Source organism: Danio aesculapii, chromosome 14 (assembly GCF_903798145.1).
Source record: "Danio aesculapii chromosome 14, fDanAes4.1, whole genome shotgun sequence".
NCBI classification, from domain to species: domain Eukaryota; kingdom Metazoa; phylum Chordata; class Actinopteri; order Cypriniformes; family Danionidae; genus Danio; species Danio aesculapii.
In genome coordinates this window covers 3042095-3067220 of record NC_079448.1, presented here as the reverse complement: position 1 = coordinate 3067220, position 25126 = coordinate 3042095, and the positions used below count along the sequence as shown (strand labels likewise).

Genomic DNA, 25126 nt, shown 5'->3' with positions numbered 1-25126 from the left:
CAGGATGTTTATATGTTGCTAATGTTTACGCGCCTTAGTTTAGTCGGTCACGATGAAGCGTTAAATGCATTAGGAGGTGATTGATATTTTCTGCTTTAAATTTTGCAGTTTTACTTGTATCTGTGATCATATTTAAAAATGTTCTGTTGAAAATATTTACATTTCGGTCTCATAATATAGCGTTATCACAAAATATATCTATTTTAGCCTTTAGCCTCATTCATATTTTGCGTTTTGGTATTTTCCAGCATGTGTATATGCAATATTTCTCTGATGCACTAAGTGCCGCTGTTGGTCAGTGTGTTCAGGCTTTAAACACTTATTTTAGATCCTCCTCCACTTTCTGACATCACATTCTGCTGAAAATCATTCTCATTCAGACGGTTTCTCTTTTACACTGAAGTGTCGAGACATTCGCTGTCCTTTATTTTCGGGTGGAGTTTGCTGTTTCTCCACCGTTCTGTGTTATCTATTCTTCATCATCTTCAGTGGAACAGAAGATCTGGATAATGTCGTTTCTTTGTTGTTTTTTCCGCGCTAAGAGGCGCGTCTCCGTCGCGGATTTCATCATGGCTAATGCAGCCTCTCCTGCTCTGCGTCTTTGTCATGGCCGTTGCGCGCGCGCAGGTCCGTTATTCTATCCCAGAGGAGATGACAAAGGGCTCGCTGGTGGGAAATATCGTTCAGGATCTCGGTTTGGATGTTAAGAGGCTGAAATCTGGTCGAGCGCGGATCTTTACGGAGGACAGTCGTGAGTACATCGGTCTAAATGTGGATAAAGGGACTCTGATAGTGAAAGAGAGGATAGATAGAGAGGAGCTGTGCGCTCAAGTGTCTCCCTGCTCCCTACATTTTCAGATCATCCTAGAAAACCCCATGGAGCTGCATAGAATTGATGTGGAAATATTAGATATTAATGATCATGCTCCTTCATTCATGAACAAAGAGATTACTTTTCAGATAATAGAATCTGCTTTGTCTGGTGCTCGATATTCAATTGATAGCGCTATTGATACTGACGTAGGTTTGAATTCTATTCAGTCGTATAAGCTAACCCCCTCTGATCATTTCACAATTAAAATGCCTGCGCATGTCGACGAAACAAAATATGTAGAATTAATTTTGCAAAAGCCTTTTGACAGAGAAGTGGCAGAGGAACATAAAATGATTTTAACTGCAGTCGATGGTGGAGTACCTCAGAAAACAGGCACAATCAAGATTAACGTCATTGTTTTAGACGCAAATGACAATGCACCGGCTTTCAGTCAGTCTGTATATAAAGCTTCTATTCTGGAGAATTTTTCTAAAGGATCATCTGTATTAAAGGTTAGTGCAACTGATAGAGACATTGGTTCTAATGGAGAAGTTACGTATTCTTTCCCCAAGAGTAGTGAACGTTTATCTAATCTTTTCCACATTGACTCCAGCACTGGTGCTATTACAGTTAATGGTCAATTAGATTTCGAGAAAACCAAAAAATATGAATTGTATGTTGAAGCAGCAGACGAAGGAGGATTACGGGATACAAGCAAAGTGCAAATTGAAATTACTGATATAAACGATAATCCTCCTATAATAAGCGTGATTTCATTTTCAAACCCAGTGCCGGAGAATTCAGCTCCAGAGACTGCAGTAGTTATGTTTAATGTCAAAGATTTAGATTCGGGGAAAAACGGAATGGTTAAGTGCTCCATTTCTCCTAATTTACCGTTTAGAATAAAGTCATCTACTCCAAATTTTTATAGTTTAGTCACTGATGATCTATTAGATCGGGAGATGATATCTGAATATAATATCACAGTAACCGCTACTGATGAGGGCTCTCCATCCTTCTCCACTAATAAAACACTGACTCTGAAAATCTCTGATGTGAATGACAACGCCCCTGTGTTTGAGCGTCAGTCATACACCGCATTTATCATGGAGAATAATTCTCCAGGAGTCTCTGTTTTATCTGTTAAAGCGCGCGACAAAGACTCTGGCAATAACGCGCGTATCTCCTATTTTCTAGAGGATGTTGTTGTGAATGGCGTCTCTGCCTCCACCTTTATTTCAGTCAATGCAGAGAGCGGAGAGATTCTTGCTGTTCGTTCTTTTGATTACGAGCAAACAAAAGAGTTTAGCATCCGCGTAAAAGCGCAGGACGGAGGCTCTCCTCCTCTCAGCAGCAACGTGAGCGTCAAAATCCTGATTCAGGACCAGAATGACAACGCGCCTCAGGTTCTGTATCCGGTCCAGTCAGGCGCTTCTGTGGTGGCTGAAATAGTGCCTCGTTCGGCAGATGTGGGTTATCTGGTGACTAAAGTGGTGGCTGTTGATGTGGACTCTGGACAGAATGCCTGGCTCTCCTATAAACTGCACAAAGCCACAGACAGGGCGCTGTTTGAAGTGGGCGCACAGAATGGAGAAATAAGAACTGTCCGGCAAGTGACAGATAAAGATGCTGTCAAACAAAGACTCACTGTTGTAGTGGAGGACAACGGGCAGCCCTCTCGATCAGCTACAGTCAATGTTAACGTGGCGGTGGCGGACAGCTTCCCTGAGGTGCTCTCGGAGTTCACTGACTTTACGCACGACAAGGAATACAACGACAACCTGACTTTCTATCTCGTCTTGGCCTTGGCTGTAGTGTCGTTTCTCTTTATAGTGTCCATCATCGCCATTCTTTCAGTTAAATGCTACAGATGGAGACGCGAGCGGATGTTTTATAAGTCAGGAGCGAATCTTCCGGTTATTCCGTATTATCCGCCTCTTTACGCAGATGTAGGAGGCACAGGAACTTTACAGCACGTGTACAATTATGAGGTTTGCAGAACCACTGACTCCAGAAAGAGTGATGTGAAATACGGCAGACCTTGCAGTGAGAGCATTATTAGTCTGGACACCAGTGGAACTCAGACACTCACGCATGCGCAAAGAGGAAACCTGAATAATGATTTTGATCAGGTGAGATTGAGTGATTAATTATAAACATGACTTTCTAGTGTCTATATATATATATATATATATATATTTATATATATATATATATATATATATATATATATATATAAACAAACATACACATATATGTATACTTTTTTCTCTCCTAAGTTGTGTTCAATCAGGATGTTTATATGTTGCTAATGTTTGCGCGCCTTAGTTTAGTCGGTCACAATGAAGCGTTAAATGCATTAGGAGGTGATTAATGTTCTCTGATTTAAATTTTGCAGTTTTACTTGTATTTTTGATCATATTTAAAGATATTCTGTTGAAAATATTTACATATCTGTCTCATAATATAGCGTTACTTCAAAATATATCTATTTTGGCATTTAGCCTCATTCATATTTTGCGTTTTGGTATTTTCCAGCATGTGTATATGCAATATTTCTCTGATGCACTAAGTGCCGCTGTTGGTCAGTGTGTTCAGGCTTTAAACACTTATTTTAGATCCTCCTCCACTTTCTGACATCACATTCTGCAGAAAATCATTCTCATTCAGACGGTTTCTCTTTTACACTGAAGTGTCGAGACATTCGCTGTCCTGTATTTTCGGGTGAATTTTGCTGTTTCTCCACCGTTCTGTATCATCGATTCTCCATCATTTTCAGTGGAACGGAAGGTCTGGATAATGTCGTTTCTTTGTTGTTTTTCCGCGCTAAGAGGCGCGTCTCCGTCGCGGATTTCATCATGGCTAATGCAGCCTCTCCTGCTCTGCGTCTTTGTCATGGCCGTTGCGCGCGCGCAGGTCCGTTATTCTATCCCAGAGGAGATGACAAAGGGCTCGCTGGTGGGAAATATCGTTCAGGATCTCGGTTTGGATGTTAAGAGGCTGAAATCTGGTCGAGCGCGGATCTTTACGGAGGACAGCCGTGAGTACATCGGTCTAAATGTGGATAAAGGGACTCTGATAGTGAAAGAGAGGATAGATAGAGAGGAGCTGTGCGCCCAAGTGTCTCCCTGCTCCTTACATTTTCAGATCATCCTAGAAAACCCCATGGAGCTGCATAGAATTGATGTGGAAATATTAGATATTAATGATCATGCTCCTTCATTCATGAACAAAGAGATTACTTTTCAGATTAGTGAATCTGCATTGTCTGGTGCTCGATATTCAATTGATAGCGCTATTGATACTGATGAGGGTGTAAATTCGCTTCAGATGTATAGATTAAATCCCAATGAACATTTTGCGCTCAAAACCTTAACTCACGCTGATGGCACTAAATATATCGAAATGGTCTTACAAAGACCATTAGACAGAGAAAAGCAGGAGGAGTATAATCTGATTTTAACGGCATTTGATGGTGGTACTCCACAGAAAACGGGCACATTGAAAATAAACGTCATTGTCTTGGATGCAAACGACAACGCGCCTGTTTTCAGTCAGTCTGTGTATACAGCCCTTGTCGCTGAAAATGCACCAAAGGGATCTCTAGTCTTAAAGGTTACTGCAACTGACGCAGATCAAGGAACAAATAAAGACGTGTATTATTCATTCTCACAGAGTAGTAAACTCAGCTCAGATACATTTAATGTCGATCCTTCTAGCGGTGAAATAACACTTACTGGCTCTTTAGACTTCGAAAAATCTAAGAAGTTTGAGCTTAACGTGGTTGCAACAGACAGTGGTGGCTTAACAGATACTGCAAAAGTGATGGTGGAGATTACTGACGTTAATGATAATGCCCCTGTAATTAATATAATTTCGTTTTCAAACCCTTTGCCTGAAAACTCAGACCCAGAAACTGTTATAGCGATGCTGAATGTCAAAGATTTAGATTCGGGGAAAAATGCACAAGTGAGATGTTCAATTAATCCTAGTTTACCATTCCGAATCAGACAATCATCCTCAAATTTCTACAGTATGATCACTGATCAGCCTTTAGATCGTGAACAAATATCTGAATATAATATCACAATAACAGCTACTGATGAGGGCTCTCCATCCTTCTCCACTAATAAAACACTGACTCTGAAAATCTCTGATGTGAATGACAACGCCCCTGTGTTTGAGCGTCAGTCATACACCGCATTTATCATGGAGAATAATTCTCCAGGAGTCTCTGTTTTATCTGTTAAAGCGCGCGACAAAGACTCTGGCAATAACGCGCGTATCTCCTATTTTCTAGAGGATGTTGTTGTGAATGGCGTCTCTGCCTCCACCTTTATTTCTGTCAATGCAGAGAGCGGAGAGATTCTTGCTGTTCGTTCTTTTGATTACGAGCAAACAAAAGAGTTTAGCATCCGCGTAAAAGCGCAGGACGGAGGCTCTCCTCCTCTCAGCAGCAACGTGAGCGTCAAAATCCTGATTCAGGACCAGAATGACAACGCGCCTCAGGTTCTGTATCCGGTCCAGTCAGGCGCTTCTGTGGTGGCTGAAATAGTGCCTCGTTCGGCAGATGTGGGTTATCTGGTGACTAAAGTGGTGGCTGTTGATGTGGACTCTGGACAGAATGCCTGGCTCTCCTATAAACTGCACAAAGCCACAGACAGGGCGCTGTTTGAAGTGGGCGCACAGAATGGAGAAATAAGAACTGTCCGGCAAGTGACAGATAAAGATGCTGTCAAACAAAGACTCACTGTTGTAGTGGAGGACAACGGGCAGCCCTCTCGATCAGCTACAGTCAATGTTAACGTGGCGGTGGCGGACAGCTTCCCTGAGGTGCTCTCGGAGTTCACTGACTTTACGCACGACAAGGAATACAACGACAACCTGACTTTCTATCTCGTCTTGGCCTTGGCTGTAGTGTCGTTTCTCTTTATCGTGTCCATCATCGCCATACTGTCAGTCAAATGCTACAGATGGAGACGCGAGCGGATGTTTTATAAGTCAGGAGCGAATCTTCCGGTTATTCCGTATTATCCGCCTCTTTACGCAGATGTAGGAGGCACGGGAACTTTACAGCACGTGTACAATTATGAGGTTTGCAGAACCACTGACTCCAGAAAGAGTGATGTGAAATACGGCAGACCTTGCAGTGAGAGCATTATTAGTCTGGACACCAGTGGGACACAGACGCTCACGCATGCGCAAAGAGGAAACCTGAATAATGTTTTTGATCAGGTGAGATTGAGTGATTAATTATAAACATGACTTTCTAGTGTCTACTTTATCATCATGATTTTTCAAGTTTTTCTCTGATTAAGCACAAATATTATTGCGCTTTGGGTTTGTGTACGTTTATATATATATATATATATATATATATATATATATATATATATATATATATATATATATATATATATATATATATATATATAAACAAACGTACACATATATGTATACTTTTTTCTCTCCTAAGTTGTGTTCAATCAGGATGTTTATATGCTGCTAATGTTTGCGCGCCTTAGTTTAGTCGGTCACGATGAAGCGTTAAATGCATTAGGAGGTGATTGATATTTTCTGATTTAAATTTTGCAGTTTTACTTGTATCTTTGATCATATTTAAAAATGTTCTGCTGAAAATATTTACATTTCGGTCTCATAATATAGCGTTACTACAAAATATATGTATTTTGGCATTTAGCCTCATTCATATTTTGCGTTTTGGTATTTTCCAGCATGTGTATATGCAATATTTCTCTGATGCACTAAGTGCCGCTGTTGGTCAGTGTGTTCAGGCTTTAAACACTTATTTTAGATCCTCCTCCACTTTCTGACATCACATTCTGCAGAAAATCATTCTCATTCAGACGGTTTCTCTTTAACACTGAAGTATCGAGACATTCGCTGCCTGTATTTTCGGGTGGGGTTTGCTGTTTCTCCACCGTTCTGTGTTATCTATTCTTCATCATCTTCAGTGGAACAGAAGATCTGGATAATGTCGTTTCTTTGTTGTTTTTTCGCGCTAAGAGGCGCGTCTCCGTCGCGGATTTCATCATGGCTAATGCAGCCTCTCCTGCTCTGCGTCTTTGTCATGGCCGTTGCGCGCGCGCAGGTCCGTTATTCTATCCCAGAGGAGATGACAAAGGGCTCGCTGGTGGGAAATATCGTTCAGGATCTCGGTTTGGATGTTAAGAGGCTGAAATCTGGTCGAGCGCGAATCTTTACGGAGGACAGTCGTGAGTACATCGGTCTAAATGTGGATAAAGGGACTCTGATAGTGAAAGAGAGGATAGATAGAGAGGAGCTGTGCGCCCAAGTGTCTCCCTGCTCCCTACATTTTCAGATCATCCTAGAAAACCCCATGGAGCTGCATAGAATTGATGTGGAAATATTAGATATTAATGATCATGCTCCTTCATTTATGAACAAAGAGATTACTTTTCAGATAAGTGAATCTGCATTGTCTGGTGCTCGATATTCAATTGATAGCGCTATTGATACTGACGTAGGACTAAATTCTATTCAGTCGTATAAGCTAACCCCATCTGATCATTTCACAGTTAAAATGCCTGCGCAAATCGACGATACAAAATATGTAGAATTGATTTTGCAAAAATCTCTTGACCGAGAAGTTGCAGGGGAACATAAGATGATTTTAACTGCAGTTGATGGCGGAGTTCCTCAAAAAACGGGCACCATCAAGATAAACGTCATTGTTTTAGACGCAAATGACAATGCACCCGCATTCAGTCAGTCTGTCTATAGAGCTTCTATTCCGGAGAATTTTTCTAAAGGATCATCTGTATTAAAGGTTAGTGCAACTGATGGAGATATTGGTTCATACGGAGAAGTCACTTATTCTTTCCCCAAGAGTAGTGAACGTTTATCTAATCTTTTCCACATTGACTCCAACACTGGTGATATTACAGTTAATGGTCAATTAGATTTCGAGAAAACCAAAAAATATGAATTGTATGTTGAAGCAGCAGACGAAGGAGGATTAAGTGACACCAGCAAAGTCCAAATTGAAATTACTGATATAAACGATAATCCTCCTATAATAAGCGTGATTTCATTTTCAAACCCAGTGCCGGAGAATTCAGCTCCAGAGACTGCAGTAGTTATGTTTAATGTCAAAGATTTAGATTCGGGGAAAAACGGAATGGTTAGGTGCTCCATTTCTCCTAATTTACCGTTTAAAATAAAGTCATCTACTCCAAATTTTTACAGTTTAGTCACTGATGATCTGTTAGATCGGGAGATGATCTCTGAATATAATATCACAGTAACAGCTACTGATGAGGGCTCTCCATCCTTCTCCACTAATAAGACACTGACTCTGAAAATCTCTGATGTGAATGACAACGCCCCTGTGTTTGAGCGTCAGTCATACACCGCATTTATCATGGAGAATAATTCTCCAGGAGTCTCTGTTTTATCTGTTAAAGCGCGCGACAAAGACTCTGGCAATAACGCGCGTATCTCCTATTTTCTAGAGGATGTTGTTGTGAATGGCGTCTCTGCCTCCACCTTTATTTCAGTCAATGCAGAGAGCGGAGAGATTCTTGCTGTTCGTTCTTTTGATTACGAGCAAACAAAAGAGTTTAGCATCCGCGTAAAAGCGCAGGACGGAGGCTCTCCTCCTCTCAGCAGCAACGTGAGCGTCAAAATCCTGATTCAGGACCAGAATGACAACGCGCCTCAGGTTCTGTATCCGGTCCAGTCAGGCGCTTCTGTGGTGGCTGAAATAGTGCCTCGTTCGGCAGATGTGGGTTATCTGGTGACTAAAGTGGTGGCTGTTGATGTGGACTCTGGACAGAATGCCTGGCTCTCCTATAAACTGCACAAAGCCACAGACAGGGCGCTGTTTGAAGTGGGCGCACAGAATGGAGAAATAAGAACTGTCCGGCAAGTGACAGATAAAGATACTGTCAAACAAAGACTCACTGTTGTAGTGGAGGACAACGGGCAGCCCTCTCGATCAGCTACAGTCAATGTTAACGTGGCGGTGGCGGACAGCTTCCCTGAGGTGCTCTCGGAGTTCTCTGACTTTACGCACGACAAGGAATACAACGACAACCTGACTTTCTATCTCGTCTTGGCCTTGGCTGTAGTGTCGTTTCTCTTTATCGTGTCCATCATCGCCATACTGTCAGTCAAATGCTACAGATGGAGACGCGAGCGGATGTTTTATAAGTCTGGAGCGAATCTTCCGGTTATTCCGTATTATCCGCCTCTTTACGCAGATGTAGGAGGCACAGGAACTTTACAGCACGTGTACAATTATGAGGTTTGCAGAACCACTGACTCCAGAAAGAGCGATGTGAAATACGGCAGACCTTGCAGTGAGAGCATTATTAGTCTGGACACCAGTGGAACACAAACACTCACGCATGCGCAAAGAGGAAACCTGAATAATGATTTCGATCAGGTGAGATTGAATGATAATTATTAACATGACTTTCTAGTGTTCTACTTTATCAACATGATTTTTCAAGTTTTTCTCTGATTAAGCACATAATATTATTGTGCTTTGGGTTTATGTACGTTTATATACACACACACACACACACACACACACACACACACACACACACACACACACACACATATATATATATATATATATATATATATATATATATATATATATATATATATATATATATATATATATATAAAACATACACATATATGTATACTTTTTTTCTCTCCTAAGTTGTGTTCAATCAGGATGTTTATATGTTGCTAATGTTTGCGCGCCTTAGTTTAGTCGGTCACAATGAAGCGTTAAATGCATTAGGAGGGTGATTGATATTTTCTGATTTAAATTTTGCAGTTTTACTTGTATCTTTGATCATATTTAAAGATGTTCTGCTGAAAATATTTACATTTCGGTCTCATAATATAGCGTTACTTCAAAATATATCTATTTTGGCATTTAGCCTCATTCATACTTTGCGTTTTGGTATTTTCCAGCATGTGTATATGCAATATTTCTCTGATGCACTAAGTGCCGCTGTTGGTCAGTGTGTTCAGGCTTTAAACACTTATTTTAGATCCTCCTCCACTTTCTGACATCACATTCTGCAGAAAATCATTCTCATTCAGACGGTTTCTCTTTTACACTGAAGTGTCGAGACATTCGCTGTCCTGTATTTTCGTGTGAAGTTTGCTGTTTCTCCGCCGTTCTGTGTTATCTATTCTTCATCATCTTCAGTGGAACAGAAGGTCTGGATAATGTCGTTTCTTTGTTGTTTTTCCGCGCTAAGAGGCGCGTCTCCGTCGCGGATTTCATCATGGCTAATGCAGCCTCTCCTGCTCTGCGTCTTTGTCATGGCCGTTGCGCGCGCGCAGGTCCGTTATTCTATCCCAGAGGAGATGACAAAGGGCTCGCTGGTGGGAAATATCGTTCAGGATCTCGGTTTGGATGTTAAGAGGCTGAAATCTGGTCGAGCGCGGATCTTTACGGAGGACAGTCGTGAGTACATCGGTCTAAATGTGGATAAAGGGACTCTGATAGTGAAAGAGAGGATAGATAGAGAGGAGCTGTGCGCCCAAGTGTCTCCCTGCTCCTTACATTTTCAGATCATCCTAGAAAACCCCATGGAGCTGCATAGAATTGATGTGGAAGTATTAGATATTAATGATCATGCTCCCGCTTTTATAAGAAAAGAAATACATTTTCAAATAAGCGAGCTTGCCGTTCCCGGTGCTCGCTTTTCTTTAGACAGTGCGCATGATCCTGATGTTGGCTTGAATACGCTACAAAGATACAGTTTGATAACCCACTGACTATTTTTCATTGAAAGAACTATCGCGCAGTGATGGTAATAAATACGTCGAGATGATTTTGAAATCTCCGTTAGATAGGGAGAGAGATGAAGAACTGAAATTAACCCTCACTGCATTTGATGGAGGAAACCCTCAAAAATCCGGAACGGTTAAAATAAGCGTCACTGTATTAGATGCAAACGATAACACACCAGCGTTCAGCCAAGCAGTGTATAGAGTTTCTTTAGCAGAAAATGCACCGATAGGTACAGTTGTGGTTATTGTACTTGCTACAGACAAAGACAAGGGAGCGTATGGTGAGGTGACATATTCGTTTTCACAAAGCTCTGGAAAGGATTTAGATCTTTTTAGAATTGATCAGGACACTGGGAAAATTAGTGTAAATGGCTTGTTAGATTATGAAAAATCAAAGCAATATGAACTAAATATTGAGGCGATGGATAAGGGAGGATTAACCGACAACAGTAAAGTGTTCATTGAACTGACTGACGTTAATGATAATGCACCTGTAATAAGTGTTATATCTTTTTCCAATCACATCCCAGAGGATTCAGTCCCAGACGCAGTGATTGCGATGCTTAATATTAAAGATATAGACTCAGGTAAAAACGGACAATTTAAATGCTTCGTTAGTTCAGATTTGCCATTTCGCATCAAACCATCGTCCTCAAATTTCTACACTTTAGTCACTGATCAGATTTTAGATCGTGAACAAATCTCTGAATATAATATCACAGTAACAGCTACTGATGAGGGCTCTCCATCCTTCTCCACTAATAAAACACTGACTCTGAAAATCTCTGATGTGAATGACAACGCCCCTGTGTTTGAGCGTCAGTCATACACCGCATTTATCATGGAGAATAATTCTCCAGGAGTCTCTGTTTTATCTGTTAAAGCGCGCGACAAAGACTCTGGCAATAACGCGCGTATCTCCTATTTTCTAGAGGATGTTGTTGTGAATGGCGTCTCTGCCTCCACCTTTATTTCAGTCAATGCAGAGAGCGGAGAGATTCTTGCTGTTCGTTCTTTTGATTACGAGCAAACAAAAGAGTTTAGCATCCGCGTAAAAGCGCAGGACGGAGGCTCTCCTCCTCTCAGCAGCAACGTGAGCGTCAAAATCCTGATTCAGGACCAGAATGACAACGCGCCTCAGGTTCTGTATCCGGTCCAGTCAGGCGCTTCTGTGGTGGCTGAAATAGTGCCTCGTTCGGCAGATGTGGGTTATCTGGTGACTAAAGTGGTGGCTGTTGATGTGGACTCTGGACAGAATGCCTGGCTCTCCTATAAACTGCACAAAGCCACAGACAGGGCGCTGTTTGAAGTGGGCGCACAGAATGGAGAAATAAGAACTGTCCGGCAAGTGACAGATAAAGATGCTGTCAAACAAAGACTCACTGTTGTAGTGGAGGACAACGGGCAGCCCTCTCGATCAGCTACAGTCAATGTTAACGTGGCGGTGGCGGACAGCTTCCCTGAGGTGCTCTCGGAGTTCACTGACTTTACGCACGACACGGAATACAACGACAACCTGACTTTCTATCTCGTCTTGGCCTTGGCTGTAGTGTCGTTTCTCTTTATTGTGTCCATCATCGCCATACTGTCAGTCAAATGCTACAGATGGAGACGCGAGCGGATGTTTTGTAAGTCTGGAGCGAATCTTCCGGTTATTCCGTATTATCCGCCTCTTTACGCAGATGTAGGAGGCACGGGAACGTTAAAGCAAGTTTACAATTATGAGATGTGTGGCACTAATGACTCCAGACGGAGTGATTTGAAGTTTGTTCGACCTAGTAGTCAGAGCATCATTAGTCTGGACACTAGTGGAACACAGACAATGCAACACATTCAGGAGCACAAACATATATCCAGAGATGCAGAAACGCAGGTGAGATTTGTGGAGTGAGACTTTTATTTATTTATTTATTTATTTATTTATTTGTGCAGCATTTTGAAATATGTTTTTCTGTAATAATGTTAAAAGGCATTCAGAAGCACGCTGCGTTAGGAGAGCGTGGCGCTTTACGCATTCATTTGCTTTTCTTTTACTCTACACAAGAGAGATTTATTTGTCTCAGAAACAGTATGAAAGGTGTTTTTCATGTTCCTACAAAGTCAGAAAGAAAGATACAATGAGTAATTATAATTTTGTACAAGTATAAAATCTATAACTTCGGTTTGAAGTCAAAAAATGTCTATCAAATTAGATAAAAGTGCAATTCACGGCACCATCAGTACCAGTCTTCACAGACAGCCCTCATAACGCGCTTGTGATGAACATTTTACAGTTCCTCAACTGAACTCTAAGCGTCGCTGTTGGTTGATAAGGTAGATCTGCTGATTTTATGCATCACACGCCTTCCGTGCTACTTCGGTATGTGAGGACTGTGCATTTACAAAGCTCTACGCATCGCAAATCTGGATGACTCTTTATCAGCGAGCCAATAAAGGCTACTTGATTTGGTTCATTTTTTTGCTTTCATCCCTATATTACATATTTGGAAGCCTTTTCTGGAATATTAAGTGCATATTTCATATAATTCTGTGAAATAAATCGGAGCTCCGCCATCATCATGAGAAGAAAGGATTGCTATTCTGCATGGCCGCCGTGCGTTCTGCTCTTCTGTGCGCACTTTCTCTATGGCGCGTACGGCCAGGTCCGTTACTCCGTGCCAGAGGAGATGGCACCCGGTTCATTCGTCGGAGACATAGTTAAAGACCTTGGTCTTGAGCTTAAAAGGCTGACAGCGGGAAAAGCGCGGATCTTCACAGCAGGTGGCCGGGAATATGTCGAGCTGGACCGGCAGAAAGGGCACATTGTTATTAAAGAGAGAATCGACAGGGAGCTTTTGTGCGCTGGCGCTGTATCCGCGTGCAGTCTCAGCTTTGAAATCATCTTAGAGAATCCCATCGAGCTCTATCGCATCACCATAGAAATTCTGGATGTAAATGACAACAGCCCTGCTTTTACAAGAAGTGAAATTACATTGGAAATTAGCGAGTCTGCATCAGCCGGAGCGCGTTTTACTGTGGATAGCGCAGTTGATCCTGATGTTGGTGTTAATGGTATTCAGAGTTATTCAGTTTATCCCACTGATCATTTCACACTAAAGACACAAAGTCGATCCGGCAGCAGTAAAAACGTCGAGCTCGTTTTGCAAACACCCTTAGATAGAGAGAAACAAGAACACTTGTATTTGACTGTTACTGCTACAGATGGAGGCAACCCCAAACGCTCTGGCACGGTGAAAATACACGTTATTGTTTTAGATATAAACGATAATGCTCCGATTTTTCAAAAGGACATATACAAAATATCAGTTCCCGAAAACATCGCAAAGGGATCGTTATTGCTTACCGTTAATGCAACCGATGCGGATACTGAATCAAATGCGCAGATTGGATATTATTTCGAGCACACCACACCCAGAATTCGAGACCTGTTTTCTGTCGATGCCTCCAGTGGGGAAATAAGACTAATTGGTGAGCTTGATTTCGAAGAATCTGCTATATATGAATTCAAAATTCAAGCTAAAGATCAGGGAGGATTATCAGACTCCTCTGAGGTGATTGTGGAAGTAACAGACGTGAATGATAACCCACCGAAAGTCACGCTCATGTCTTTTTCTAACAGTATAGCAGAAAATTCTCCTCTTGGAACTGTGGTGGCCATGATAAACATACAAGACAGCGATTCTGAAGAAAACGGGAAAATTACCTGTTTTATTGACAGGAATCTTCCCTTTAAAATCGAATCGTCTTTGACTAATTACTATAGCATAGTTACAGACTCTGAGCTAGACAGAGAAGAGATACCTGAGTTTAATATTACCATCACAGCCAAAGACAACGGCAGCCCCTCTTTGTTCAGTAAAAATACATTAAACGTTAAGATAACCGATGTAAATGATCATGCTCCACAGTTTGAGCAGAGTTCATATAATGCATATGTGCTGGAGAATAATTCGCCATCTCTGTCTTTGTTCAGTGTTAAAGCGCATGACGCAGATTTGGGAGCAAACGCACGCGTCTCCTACTTCATTTCAGATAGTGATGCAAACGGAACTCCGATTTCTTCATTAGTTTCTATTAACTCTGACAGTGGAACGGTTTATGCAACCAAATCGTTTGATTATGAACAATTAAAATCGTTTACGATCACAGTGAAAGCACAAGATGGAGGCTCTCCTCCTCTCAGCAGCAACGTGAGCGTCAAAATAATGATTCAGGACCAGAATGACAACGCGCCTCAGGTTCTGTATCCGGTCCAGTCAGGTGCTTCTGTGGTGGCTGAAATAGTGCCTCGTTCGGCAGATGTGGGTTATCTGGTGACTAAAGTGGTGGCTGTTGATGTGGACTCTGGACAGAATGCCTGGCTCTCCTATAAACTGCACAAAGCCACAGACAGGGCGCTGTTTGAAGTGGGCGCACAGAATGGAGAAATAAGAACTGTCCGGCAAGTGACAGATAAAGATGCTGTCAAACAAAGACTCACTGTTGTAGTGGAGGACAACGGGCAGCCCTCTCGATCAGCTACAGTCAATGTTAACGTGGCGGTGGCGGACAGCTTCCCTGAGGTGCTCTCGGAGTTCACTGACTTTACGCACGACAAGGAATACAACGACAACCTGACTTTCTATCTCGTCTTGGCCTTGGCTGTAGTGTCGTTTCTCTTTATCGTGTCCATCATCGCCATACTGTCAGTCAAATGCTACAGATGGAGACGCGAGCGGATGTTTTATAAGTCTGGAGCGAATCTTCCGGTTATTCCGTATTATCCGCCTCTTTACGCAGATGTAGGAGGCACAGGAACTTTACAGCACGTGTACAATTATGAAGTTTGTGGCACTAATGACTCCAGAAAGAGTGATCTGAAGTTTTTGCGGCCTTCTAGTCAAAGTGTTTTGAACCTTGACTTGAGTGGCACAAGAACAGTGCCAAAGCAGATCAGGAATACAGAGGAAGCAGATGTTAGTACAGAGGTGAGAAAATGGCTAAAACCACTCTTGGATCATTTGATATATACTTAGAGAGGCCATATCTAATGTTTTAGTTTTACATCTGAAACTCAAATTTATATTTTCACATATATTTCTTTCTATATATTTAACCTTGAAACATAAATATGTGCTAATTTACTTTTAAAATGACTGCTAAATATATTTATTAGAATTATTAGCCCCCCTACCCCCTTTTTATCTTTTTTATATATTTCCCAAATGATGTTTAACAGAGTAAGGAAATTTTCACAGTATCTCTGATAATATTTTTTCTTCTGGAGAAAGTCTTATTTGTTTTATTTCAGCTAGAATAAAAGCAGTTTTCAATTTTTTAATAGCCATTTAAAGGTCAATGTTATTAGCCCCTTTAAGCTATATTTTTCTCGATAGTCTACAGAACAAACCATCCTTATACAAAAACTTGCCTAATTACCCTAGTTAAGCCTTTAAATGTCACTTTAAGCTGTATAGAAGTGTCTTGAAAAATTTCTAGTCAAATATTATTTACTGTCATCATGGCAAAGATAAAATAAATCAGTTATTAGAGATGAGTTATTAAAAATATTATGTATAGAAATGTGTTGAAAAAGTCTTCTCTTCATTAAACAGAAATCGGGGAAAAAACAAACAGGGGGGCTAATAATTCTGACTTCAACTGTATGTATGTATGTATGTATGTATGTATGTATGTATGTATGTATGTATGCATGCATGTATGTATGTATGTAAGTATGTATGTATGTATGTATGTATGTATGTATGTATGTATGTATATATATATATAATAGGATGACATAAGTGTAAATCAGTGTTAGTCTAACTAACAAACTAGTTTAGATTTTTATTGTTTTCAACCCTCAAAAAGAAGAAAAATATACATTTAATGCATATGTATCATAACAGTATCCACCACAACAGACTTGTGAAACACAAGAAACATTTTCAGAAATGTATAAAAATAATATATACACTGTAAAAAAAAATTGTTTAATCAAATGATTTTATTTCTAGTCAACAAACTGGAAAAAAAACATTAAGTTAAACTTTGTATACATAAAAAAAACAGTAGTCGAAACCTAATTAAGTTATTAAAATAAGTTAAAAGTTAAATTAACATAAAAGGTATTTGTTGTCAACTTTTTGACATATCTTTTTTATCTGTATGTGTATATATATATGTGTGTGTGTGTGTGTGTGTGTGTGTGTGTGTGTGTGTGTGTGTGTGTGTGTGTGTGTGTGTGTGTGTATATCAGCATAAATAAGTAGTCATATTTTAATTAACATTTTCTATACCTTCTCAGAAATAAAGGTACAAAATCTGTCACTGGGGCTGTATCTTTTTAAAGGGTAAATTTTGTTCCTAACATGTCCTTAAAGGTGCATATTAGTACCTTAAAAATACAAATCTGTACCTCATTGCACCTTAAAGGTACAAATGTGTAGATGTATGGTACAAAAGTGGATCTTTTGAAAAGGTACCACCGTAGCGACAGATTTTGCCCCTTTATTTCTGAGAGTGTAAGATGCTTTACAACATATACACCAGTCAGTACCAAAGCCAAAACTGGAACTAATCTAACAAAAAAACAACTTGTTGGGGGAAAATATTAAATAAAATTTGAATAAACCGAAAAAAATCAAGGGAAACATAATAAAACTGTGAATTTTTTTTTCAATAACTCCTTTAATTTAAATGCATTTTCTTTCTATTTCTAAACAAACATATTAGGTGATCTAAATTTTATGAGTGGATTTAATTGTGTAAAACATTTTTGTTTAAATGCACTTATTATTAGCTATATTCGCTTAGAAATGGATAAAAACTATTCATTTTCAAAAGAGGGTGTACTCATTTATGCTCACCACTGTGTGCATTTAAGGCATAAGTGTATATATGTAGGGCATATATAAGTGTATATATGTAGGCCAATTATAGAGAGATCGAACAAGACAATGACAGTTCAGCACATGTAAACCACACAGAAGAGAGATCACTCTCAATCCCTCCTTCAGAAAGTGTCAGCTGTTGTCAGGAGGAGAAAACAGGAAATACATTCTGATCTCACAGACAGACTGCAGCAGTGGGGGAGGGTTGAGCCGATCCAGGCTAATGCAACAAAATAACTACGTCATTCTGCAACATCCAAACTGAACCCTCGCTTCATCAGACGAGCAATGAGTTAGTGCAGCTCAATGCATTCTCACATATATCAGATTTTCAGATATACCAGATATGTATGTCAGTGAAGCGGAGGAGGAGGAGGGAGGGAGAGAACTGGGAGCTGAGAACAGGGACGCTGCACACTATTTTTTCATCCACTGACCCATTTTGATCCCCACACACACATTATTTTCCTGGTCATACAGCAGCACTAAATGCATACTCACATGCATGTAGTTTAGCTTATTTGAGGTGAAATCTAAGTATGTAGTAAACCAGATGAAGAATGGATGGTGATAGAGAAGTGTGCACTCTGTATCTGTACATAAGACCCCTGCAATGCGATGCTGGCAGCCATTTTGAGCAGCTGCAGATCTGTGCAGTCCTGTGACTCTAACAGACAGTGCGAATATGGAAAGAGGGAACACGTGACATGATTTTTTGTCATTGCAAGAGAAAGATTTTCATGCAAAAAAAAAAACAGCAATAAATTAGCTAAGCAATCTATAAACACAAAAAGAAACACTCATTTATGAATAGCATTATGGGATGTTGTTCTCTGTTCTGTTGACTTTTGATGCTGAAAATTTAACTCTGCGGTTTAACAAAGTGACTTTTATTGACATTTTAGAAGTTTGAAGTAATAATATAATGTATAAGAAATAATATATAGAGAAATAAGTCTGTAAAATAACAGAAAATGTGCTGGTGGTTTATTACAAGGTGTTTGTAGCGTAATTAACAACACCAACCCAGACATTATATCATTTTAAATAAAAAATTAATTATTAAAGGCACTTTTTTCCAACTTTGAAGGTTAAAAGTTGTTGGAAGGAGGCACAGGAACTTTACAGCACGTGTACAATTATGAGGTTTGTGGCACTAATGACTCCAGAAAGAGTGATCTGAAGTTTTTGAGGCCTTCTAGTCAAAGTGTTTTGAACCTTGACTTGAGTGGCACAAGAACAGTGCCAAAGCAGAACAGGAATACAGAGGAAGCAGATGTTAGTGCAGAGGTGAGAAAATGGCTAAAACCACTCTTGGATCATATAGAGAGGCCATATCTAATGTTTTAGTTTTACATCTGAAACTCAAATGTATATTTTCACATATATTTCTTTCTATATATTTAATCTTTAAAGTGACTTTTATTGACATTTTAGAAGTTTGAAGTAATAATATAATGTATGAGAAATAATATATTGAGAAATAAGTCTGTAAAATAACAGAAAATGTGCTGGTGGTTTATTACAAGGTGTTTGTAGCGTAATTAACAACACCAACCCAGACATTATATCATTTTAAATAAAAAAAATTGTAATAAAAGTCACTTTTTTCCAACTTTGAAGGTTAAAAGGTTGTTGTAAGAATGATCAAGGTCTCATAATGCTGTTAAAATTGGGGAAAAATCAAGACATGAATCTCAAAAATCATTTAACTGTTTTTTTTTTTTTGCTCTAAAACTAATTACAATAATGGTACACATACAGAAAAACTGAAAACTGTATTTTACTGTATTTTTACCATGCAGAACTACAGTAACCAGCGACCTTCTTGCTGCGAGGCGACATCGCTACCCACTGCGCCACCATGTTGTCCGTTCCAAAATATAAATTAAAAAAAACATTTTAAAATGCAGTATATCCTAAAATTGATATAAAAATAGGTGGATCAAAAAAGAACTACTCACAGACAGATAGACGGACAGACTGATAGATGAAACCTATTTGAAAACTATTTTACGGATGTTGTTTTACCATATAGAAATAAATAGAATTTGCATTAAAATGCATGATTCCTAACTTTGCGCACTGTTATAGCATGTTGAGTACATTTACAGATGTCTTAAATACAGATTATTGCTGCCCCTCAGTTTTGTTTTGGCCTCAAATTAGCATTTTAAAACATTATACTTGAGCTAAAAGTACTGGTCAAATATTTGCGATTATTACATTTTCTTTACTTCAGTAATATTCTAATATGCTGATTGCTGTTTGTAAGATTATGCTTTGATTTAATATAATTTTTATTAATGAAATTCTTAAACTGTTTTGTTGCTTATAATTCATGAATTCCAGAGATTGGGCACCCGATTCGAACGCTCTCAATTGAATGGGCATTATCAGTGGTTATATGCTGATAGATATGGACCGGTAGGGGCCTTCTGCACATCCATCCACATGGTTAATCAGCTATGCTAATAGAGAAGACTCTAGATGTTTTTACATTACTGTGATGGTAGGGGTGGATGTTAATAAAATACAATTAATGGGAAATTTAATGAATAATTTCTAATGTGATCTATGATAACGGACTTCTGAGTCTACCAGTAGGTGCAGACAGGGGCGTAGCCAACATTTTAAAAGTGGGGGGGACGGCTATATGAGATCATACATTCATATAATTATTAATCACCTGTTTCTAAATGGACTGTCTCTAAAATTGTGGGGGACGGATCCCCCCGTCCCCCCCGGTTGCTACACCCCTGGGTGCAGAAGGCCCATACTGGCCCATATCTATCAGCTGATAAGCATTGATAACGCTCATTTAATCGTGTGATAACATTTGAGTCGGCTGGATTGGGGTAAGATAAAGAAGTAATTAAAATTATAAGTAATAAAGAAGACATTTATAATATTACAGACACTTTTATTAAACATAAAATAGTAGTATACGTAGAGAAATAAGCCTGTTAAACAACAGAAAATGTGCTGGCAGTTTATTACAAGGTTTTGTAGCATAATATACAACATAAACCCAGACAATATAGCGCTCCAAACTATTAAAATCTTAATAAAAGTCACTTTTTTTAACTTTTAAAGGTTAAAAATTGTTAAAAGAAAGATAAAAGTCTCATAATGCAGTTAAAAAGGGCAAAAAAAATAAAACATGCATCACAAAATACACAGAACAGCTCATTTACAGTGTATGAAATGTTATTGTTTCACTGCTATTGCTATCTGTTCATAGCTAATACAACCTGTATATAATGTTGATAGTACATCCATCTGTAAATATTACCATAGTTTTTCTATAACTGCACTTTATAACTTATACCTGTATCCTGCACTTGCTGCTATTGCACTGCTGGTTAGACCTAAACTGCATTTCGTTGCCTTGTACTTGTACATGTGTAATGACAATAAAGTTGAATCTAATCTAATCTAATCTAATCTATTGCCATCAAAAGTTAACCTGAAAATACATGTATTCATTCAGCAGATGCTTTTTCTAAGTGATGCATCATTTATTATGCAAGTATGTTTGGTTCTGAGAGCCATTTTATGTCAGCTTGAACTTTATAGCCATATATGTTACTTTGTTTTCCAGTGCCGCCTGCTCTTTAATGAACTCATTATTAGTTGTGGGACGTCTGTCCTCTGCAGCACTTTAAATAACAGGGACATGTGTTCATCAGATGTGCTGCTTCCTTATGGAAACTACTACAGGAAGCTGCTACCTTAAAAACAACAAGGCTTTAGTGTAATTTTCCCAGTCGCAAGTCTGTCTTTATGACTTAAATGAAAAGTGAAGTCTCTCAGATGCACCTTCTGTGTGAACGTTTACATTTTTGCATTCATAACTGTGGGAACTGTTGCCCTCCTTGCCTTCTCATGTCGCACATCTGGCCTTGGTTTCTGTAATCTTCAGTTCCTGCACTTATTAGTGACTTTTCTTTAATGTACATCATAAATTCACATGCTCTTAGGGAGGTGTTTTGTCGCAAATCGCTGAGTGAGCTTCTCACTTCAAAGCAGTTTTTCATTGGGAGGTTGCTATTGTACTTGACCTTTCACACTGGCTTTTAGACACCATTTTTATGTCTAATAGGTTTAGGTTTTTGACGGCACGGTGGCTCAGTGGTTAGCACTGTTGCCTCATTGCAAAAAGGTTGCTGGTTCGAGTCCCGGCTGGGTCAATTGGCATTTCTGTGTGGAGTTTGTTGGCGTGGGTTTCCTCCGGGTGCTCTGATTTCCCCCTCAGTCCAAACACATGCGCTATAGGGGAATTGGGTAAACAAAACTGTCTGTAGTGTGTGAGTGTGTGTGTGTATGGGTGTTTCCTAGTACTGGGTTGTGGCTGGAAGGGCATCCGCTGCGTAAAACATATGCTGGAATAGATGGTGGTTCATTCCACTGTGGCGGCCTCTGATAAATAAGGGACTAAGCCAAAGAAGGTTGAATCAATGAATGTTTATGTTTGTGCTTAGTGTTTTCTTTAATTCAGTGAGATAATAATTAATGCAAAGGTTGGTTATAAGATCTGATTTGTTGTACTGTGTCTTTAATTGTAGTATTTTCTGTCAGGCTTGTTTGTTTAAACTTGGCTATTCTTTGTAAATTAATTTAACATGTAAAATATGCAGTTGTTGTCAAAATTATTAGCAAAATTATTATTATTTTACACACAATTGTTTTTTATTTTATACAAAATTTATATTTATTTTATACAAAATTAATATATATTTTATACAAAATTTTATATATATTTTTTTACAAAATTATTGTTTATTTTATACTAAATTGATATATATATTATACAAAATTATATTTATTTTATACAAAATTAATATGTATTTTATACAAAAATTTATATTTTTTACAAAATTATTGTTTATTTTATACTAAATTGATATTTATTAGACAAAATTATTATTTATTTCATACAAAATTAATATATATATTTCATACAAGATTATTGTTTATTTTATTAAAAAATTATTTATTTTATATATTGTATTATACATTATTTTATCATAGTATTTTTACAAAATTATTAATATTTTATACAAAATTAATATTTTTAAACAAAATTATTGTTTATTTTGTAAAAAATGATTTATTTTATACATTGTATTATACATTATTTTATTATAGTATTTTTACAAAATATTATTATTTTATACAAAATCATTATTTGTTTTATACAAAATTTACATTTATTTTATACAAAATTAATATTTTTATACAAAATTATTGTTTATTTTATACAAAATTAATATTTTTATACAAAATTATTGTTATTTTGTAAAAAATGATTTATTTTATACATTGTATCACACAACATTTTATTATAGTATTTTTACAAAATTATTATTATTTTATACAAAATTATTGTTTATTTTTATAAAAAACATATTTTATACATTGTATTAGACATTTTTTTATTATATTATTCATACACAATTATTATTAATTTATTCAAAATTATTATTAAACATTTAGTAATAGATATTTTTTACAAACATTCCTTAAGTAGTGTTTAACCGAGAGATTGTTTAGTCAACACAGTGTATAATTTTGTATTAGTTACATTTCACGATACGAGTATTCAGTCTAAATTGCAGTTTGAAGACTTAACTGGGTTATGTTAACTAGTTAACATTAAAAACTGCTTTTATTCAACCCCAAAAAAAGACTTGAATATAAAATATTATAGGAAATACTGTGTAAAATGTCCTTACTCTGTTAAGCTTTTACATTAGGGCTAATAAATTTGACTTTAACTGTATGCAGTTTTAATTTTTTCCTTGCTGATATAACCACAGAAAAATAAGCATTTAATAATACTTTAATACTTTTCTGTGCACCCTGAGAATGAAACACGTCCTGTTCCTTGTTTCTTCAGCATCTTTACATAAATGTATATGATAATACTGTAAGATTTCCATTCCATTTCTGTGCTTCTCGCTTTGATGCAGCAGTAGATCTCTCCTTGTGCATTGTGAGCAGGTGTGTCTCTAAGAGCTGTTTAACACAGGTTGATCATTGGTTCAGACAGCATTGTAGTCATTTGAGATTTACAGGCTCTCGTATACATGTGAAATACTGACCTGAAACAGTCATGTGATTCAATCCAAAATCAAGCAAAAAGTGCTAGTTAATGTGTTGGGGGTCTTTGGATAAGGGACCAAGCGGTGCTGTTTTTAAATAATAACCAAGGCTTTTTAATTTTTTCAGTTTTCGAGTGCCTATATGGGGCTATTCATGTGATTCAGTTTGAGATTGTGTGAGTTTTTAAGTGTTTATACCCTGTGTGTCTGTCTGTGTGTTCTCATCAGGCAGCACGTTGATCCTCTGAAAGGATTAAACTAGGTTTATCGAGGCCAGTGAGACAGTAGGACAGACACACACACACACAGTAAACCTCATCCACAGGCAGTAAACTAATACCACGTGGCCTTTCATGCTAGCTTCATTTCTTTGATTTACTGCTGTTGAGTTTCACATACAAATACAAATGTTTAGCATTAAAAAATTCATTCATTCATTTTCTTTTCGGCTTAGTCCCTTTATTAATCTGAGGTCACCACAGCAGAATGAACCGCCAACTTATCCAGCACATGTTTTACGCAGCCGATGCCTTTCCAGCTGCAACCCATCTCTGGGAAACATCCACACACACTCACTCACACTCATACACTACGGTCAATTTAGCCTACCCAATTCTCCTGTACCGCATGTCTTTGGACTGTGAGGGAAACCCGGAGGAAACCCACGCGAACAAAGGGAGAACATGCAAACTCCACACAGAAACCCCAGCCGAGGCTTGAACCAGTGACCTTCTTGCTGTGAGGCGACAGTACTTCCTACTGCGCCACTGCGTCGCCACATTAAAAAATAAGCTATTGAAATGTCTCCCTATGTAATTTTTATATTTTTCTGTGTGTGTTTTGATCATCTAGTCCAATTATTAGTACAACAAAATTAACATGTCGAGGGGAAATATTAAATAAGATTTTATTAAACAGGAAAAATCATTTAAACATCAAAAATGCATAGATTTGAGCTGAAATTTTGTAGTTTATAATCTGTAAGAAGTGAATGAACCTTTTCAGATAGGACTAACACAGTCTATACAGTTTTTTAATGGACTCTAAATTAAATATGTATTTTATTTTGCAATAACTCCTTTGAATATGATGCATTTCTATTTCTAAACATGTTAGGTGATCTAAATCTTAGTAATGGATCTAATTGTTTAATAAAAGTGTTTTGTTTGAATGCGCCCAAAATGATTGGCTATATTCACTGAGAAATGGATAAGTGTTCGTTTTCAATGGGGGGTGTACTCATTTATGCATATTTAGGCGTGAGTATATACAATAATCAGCATAAATGAGCACACCCCATTTTGAAGATGAATATTTGTATCCATTTCTTGGTGAATATACAGTAGGTCAAATATTTTGGTGCATTTAAGCAAAACAGATTTATTAAACAGATAAATTCATTCATTCATTTTCTTTTCGGCTTAGTCCCTTTATTAATCTGGGGTCGCCACAACGGAATGAACCACCAACTTATACAGCATATGTTTTACGCAACGGTTGCTCTTCCAGCTGCAACCCTTCAC

The 25126-nt window shown here is 38.2% G+C and overlaps 1 protein-coding gene and 2 pseudogenes across 8 annotated transcripts in view; all 3 read left to right on the top strand.

The window, feature by feature from the left end:
• LOC130240345 (putative protocadherin beta-18) overlaps positions 1–25126 on the top strand; it is a 287342-nt gene that overhangs the window by 212373 nt on the left and 49843 nt on the right. Inside the window, exon 1 of one of the 8 annotated variants that reach the window (XM_056471822.1) lies at positions 3577–6049. The exons of 6 other annotated variants lie outside the window; for them this stretch is intronic. In XM_056471822.1, coding sequence (XP_056327797.1) covers positions 3614–6049 — 2436 coding nt within the window. In that variant the 5' untranslated portion in view covers positions 3577–3613. Of the gene's footprint in view, positions 1–3576; positions 6050–13042; positions 15592–25126 lie in introns of those variants that run through there. One more of the 8 variants, XM_056471825.1, reaches the window with a different exon arrangement.
• Positions 544–2804, top strand: LOC130241133 (protocadherin gamma-A11-like; annotated as a pseudogene).
• On the top strand, positions 6732–9103 carry LOC130240526 (protocadherin gamma-A11-like; annotated as a pseudogene).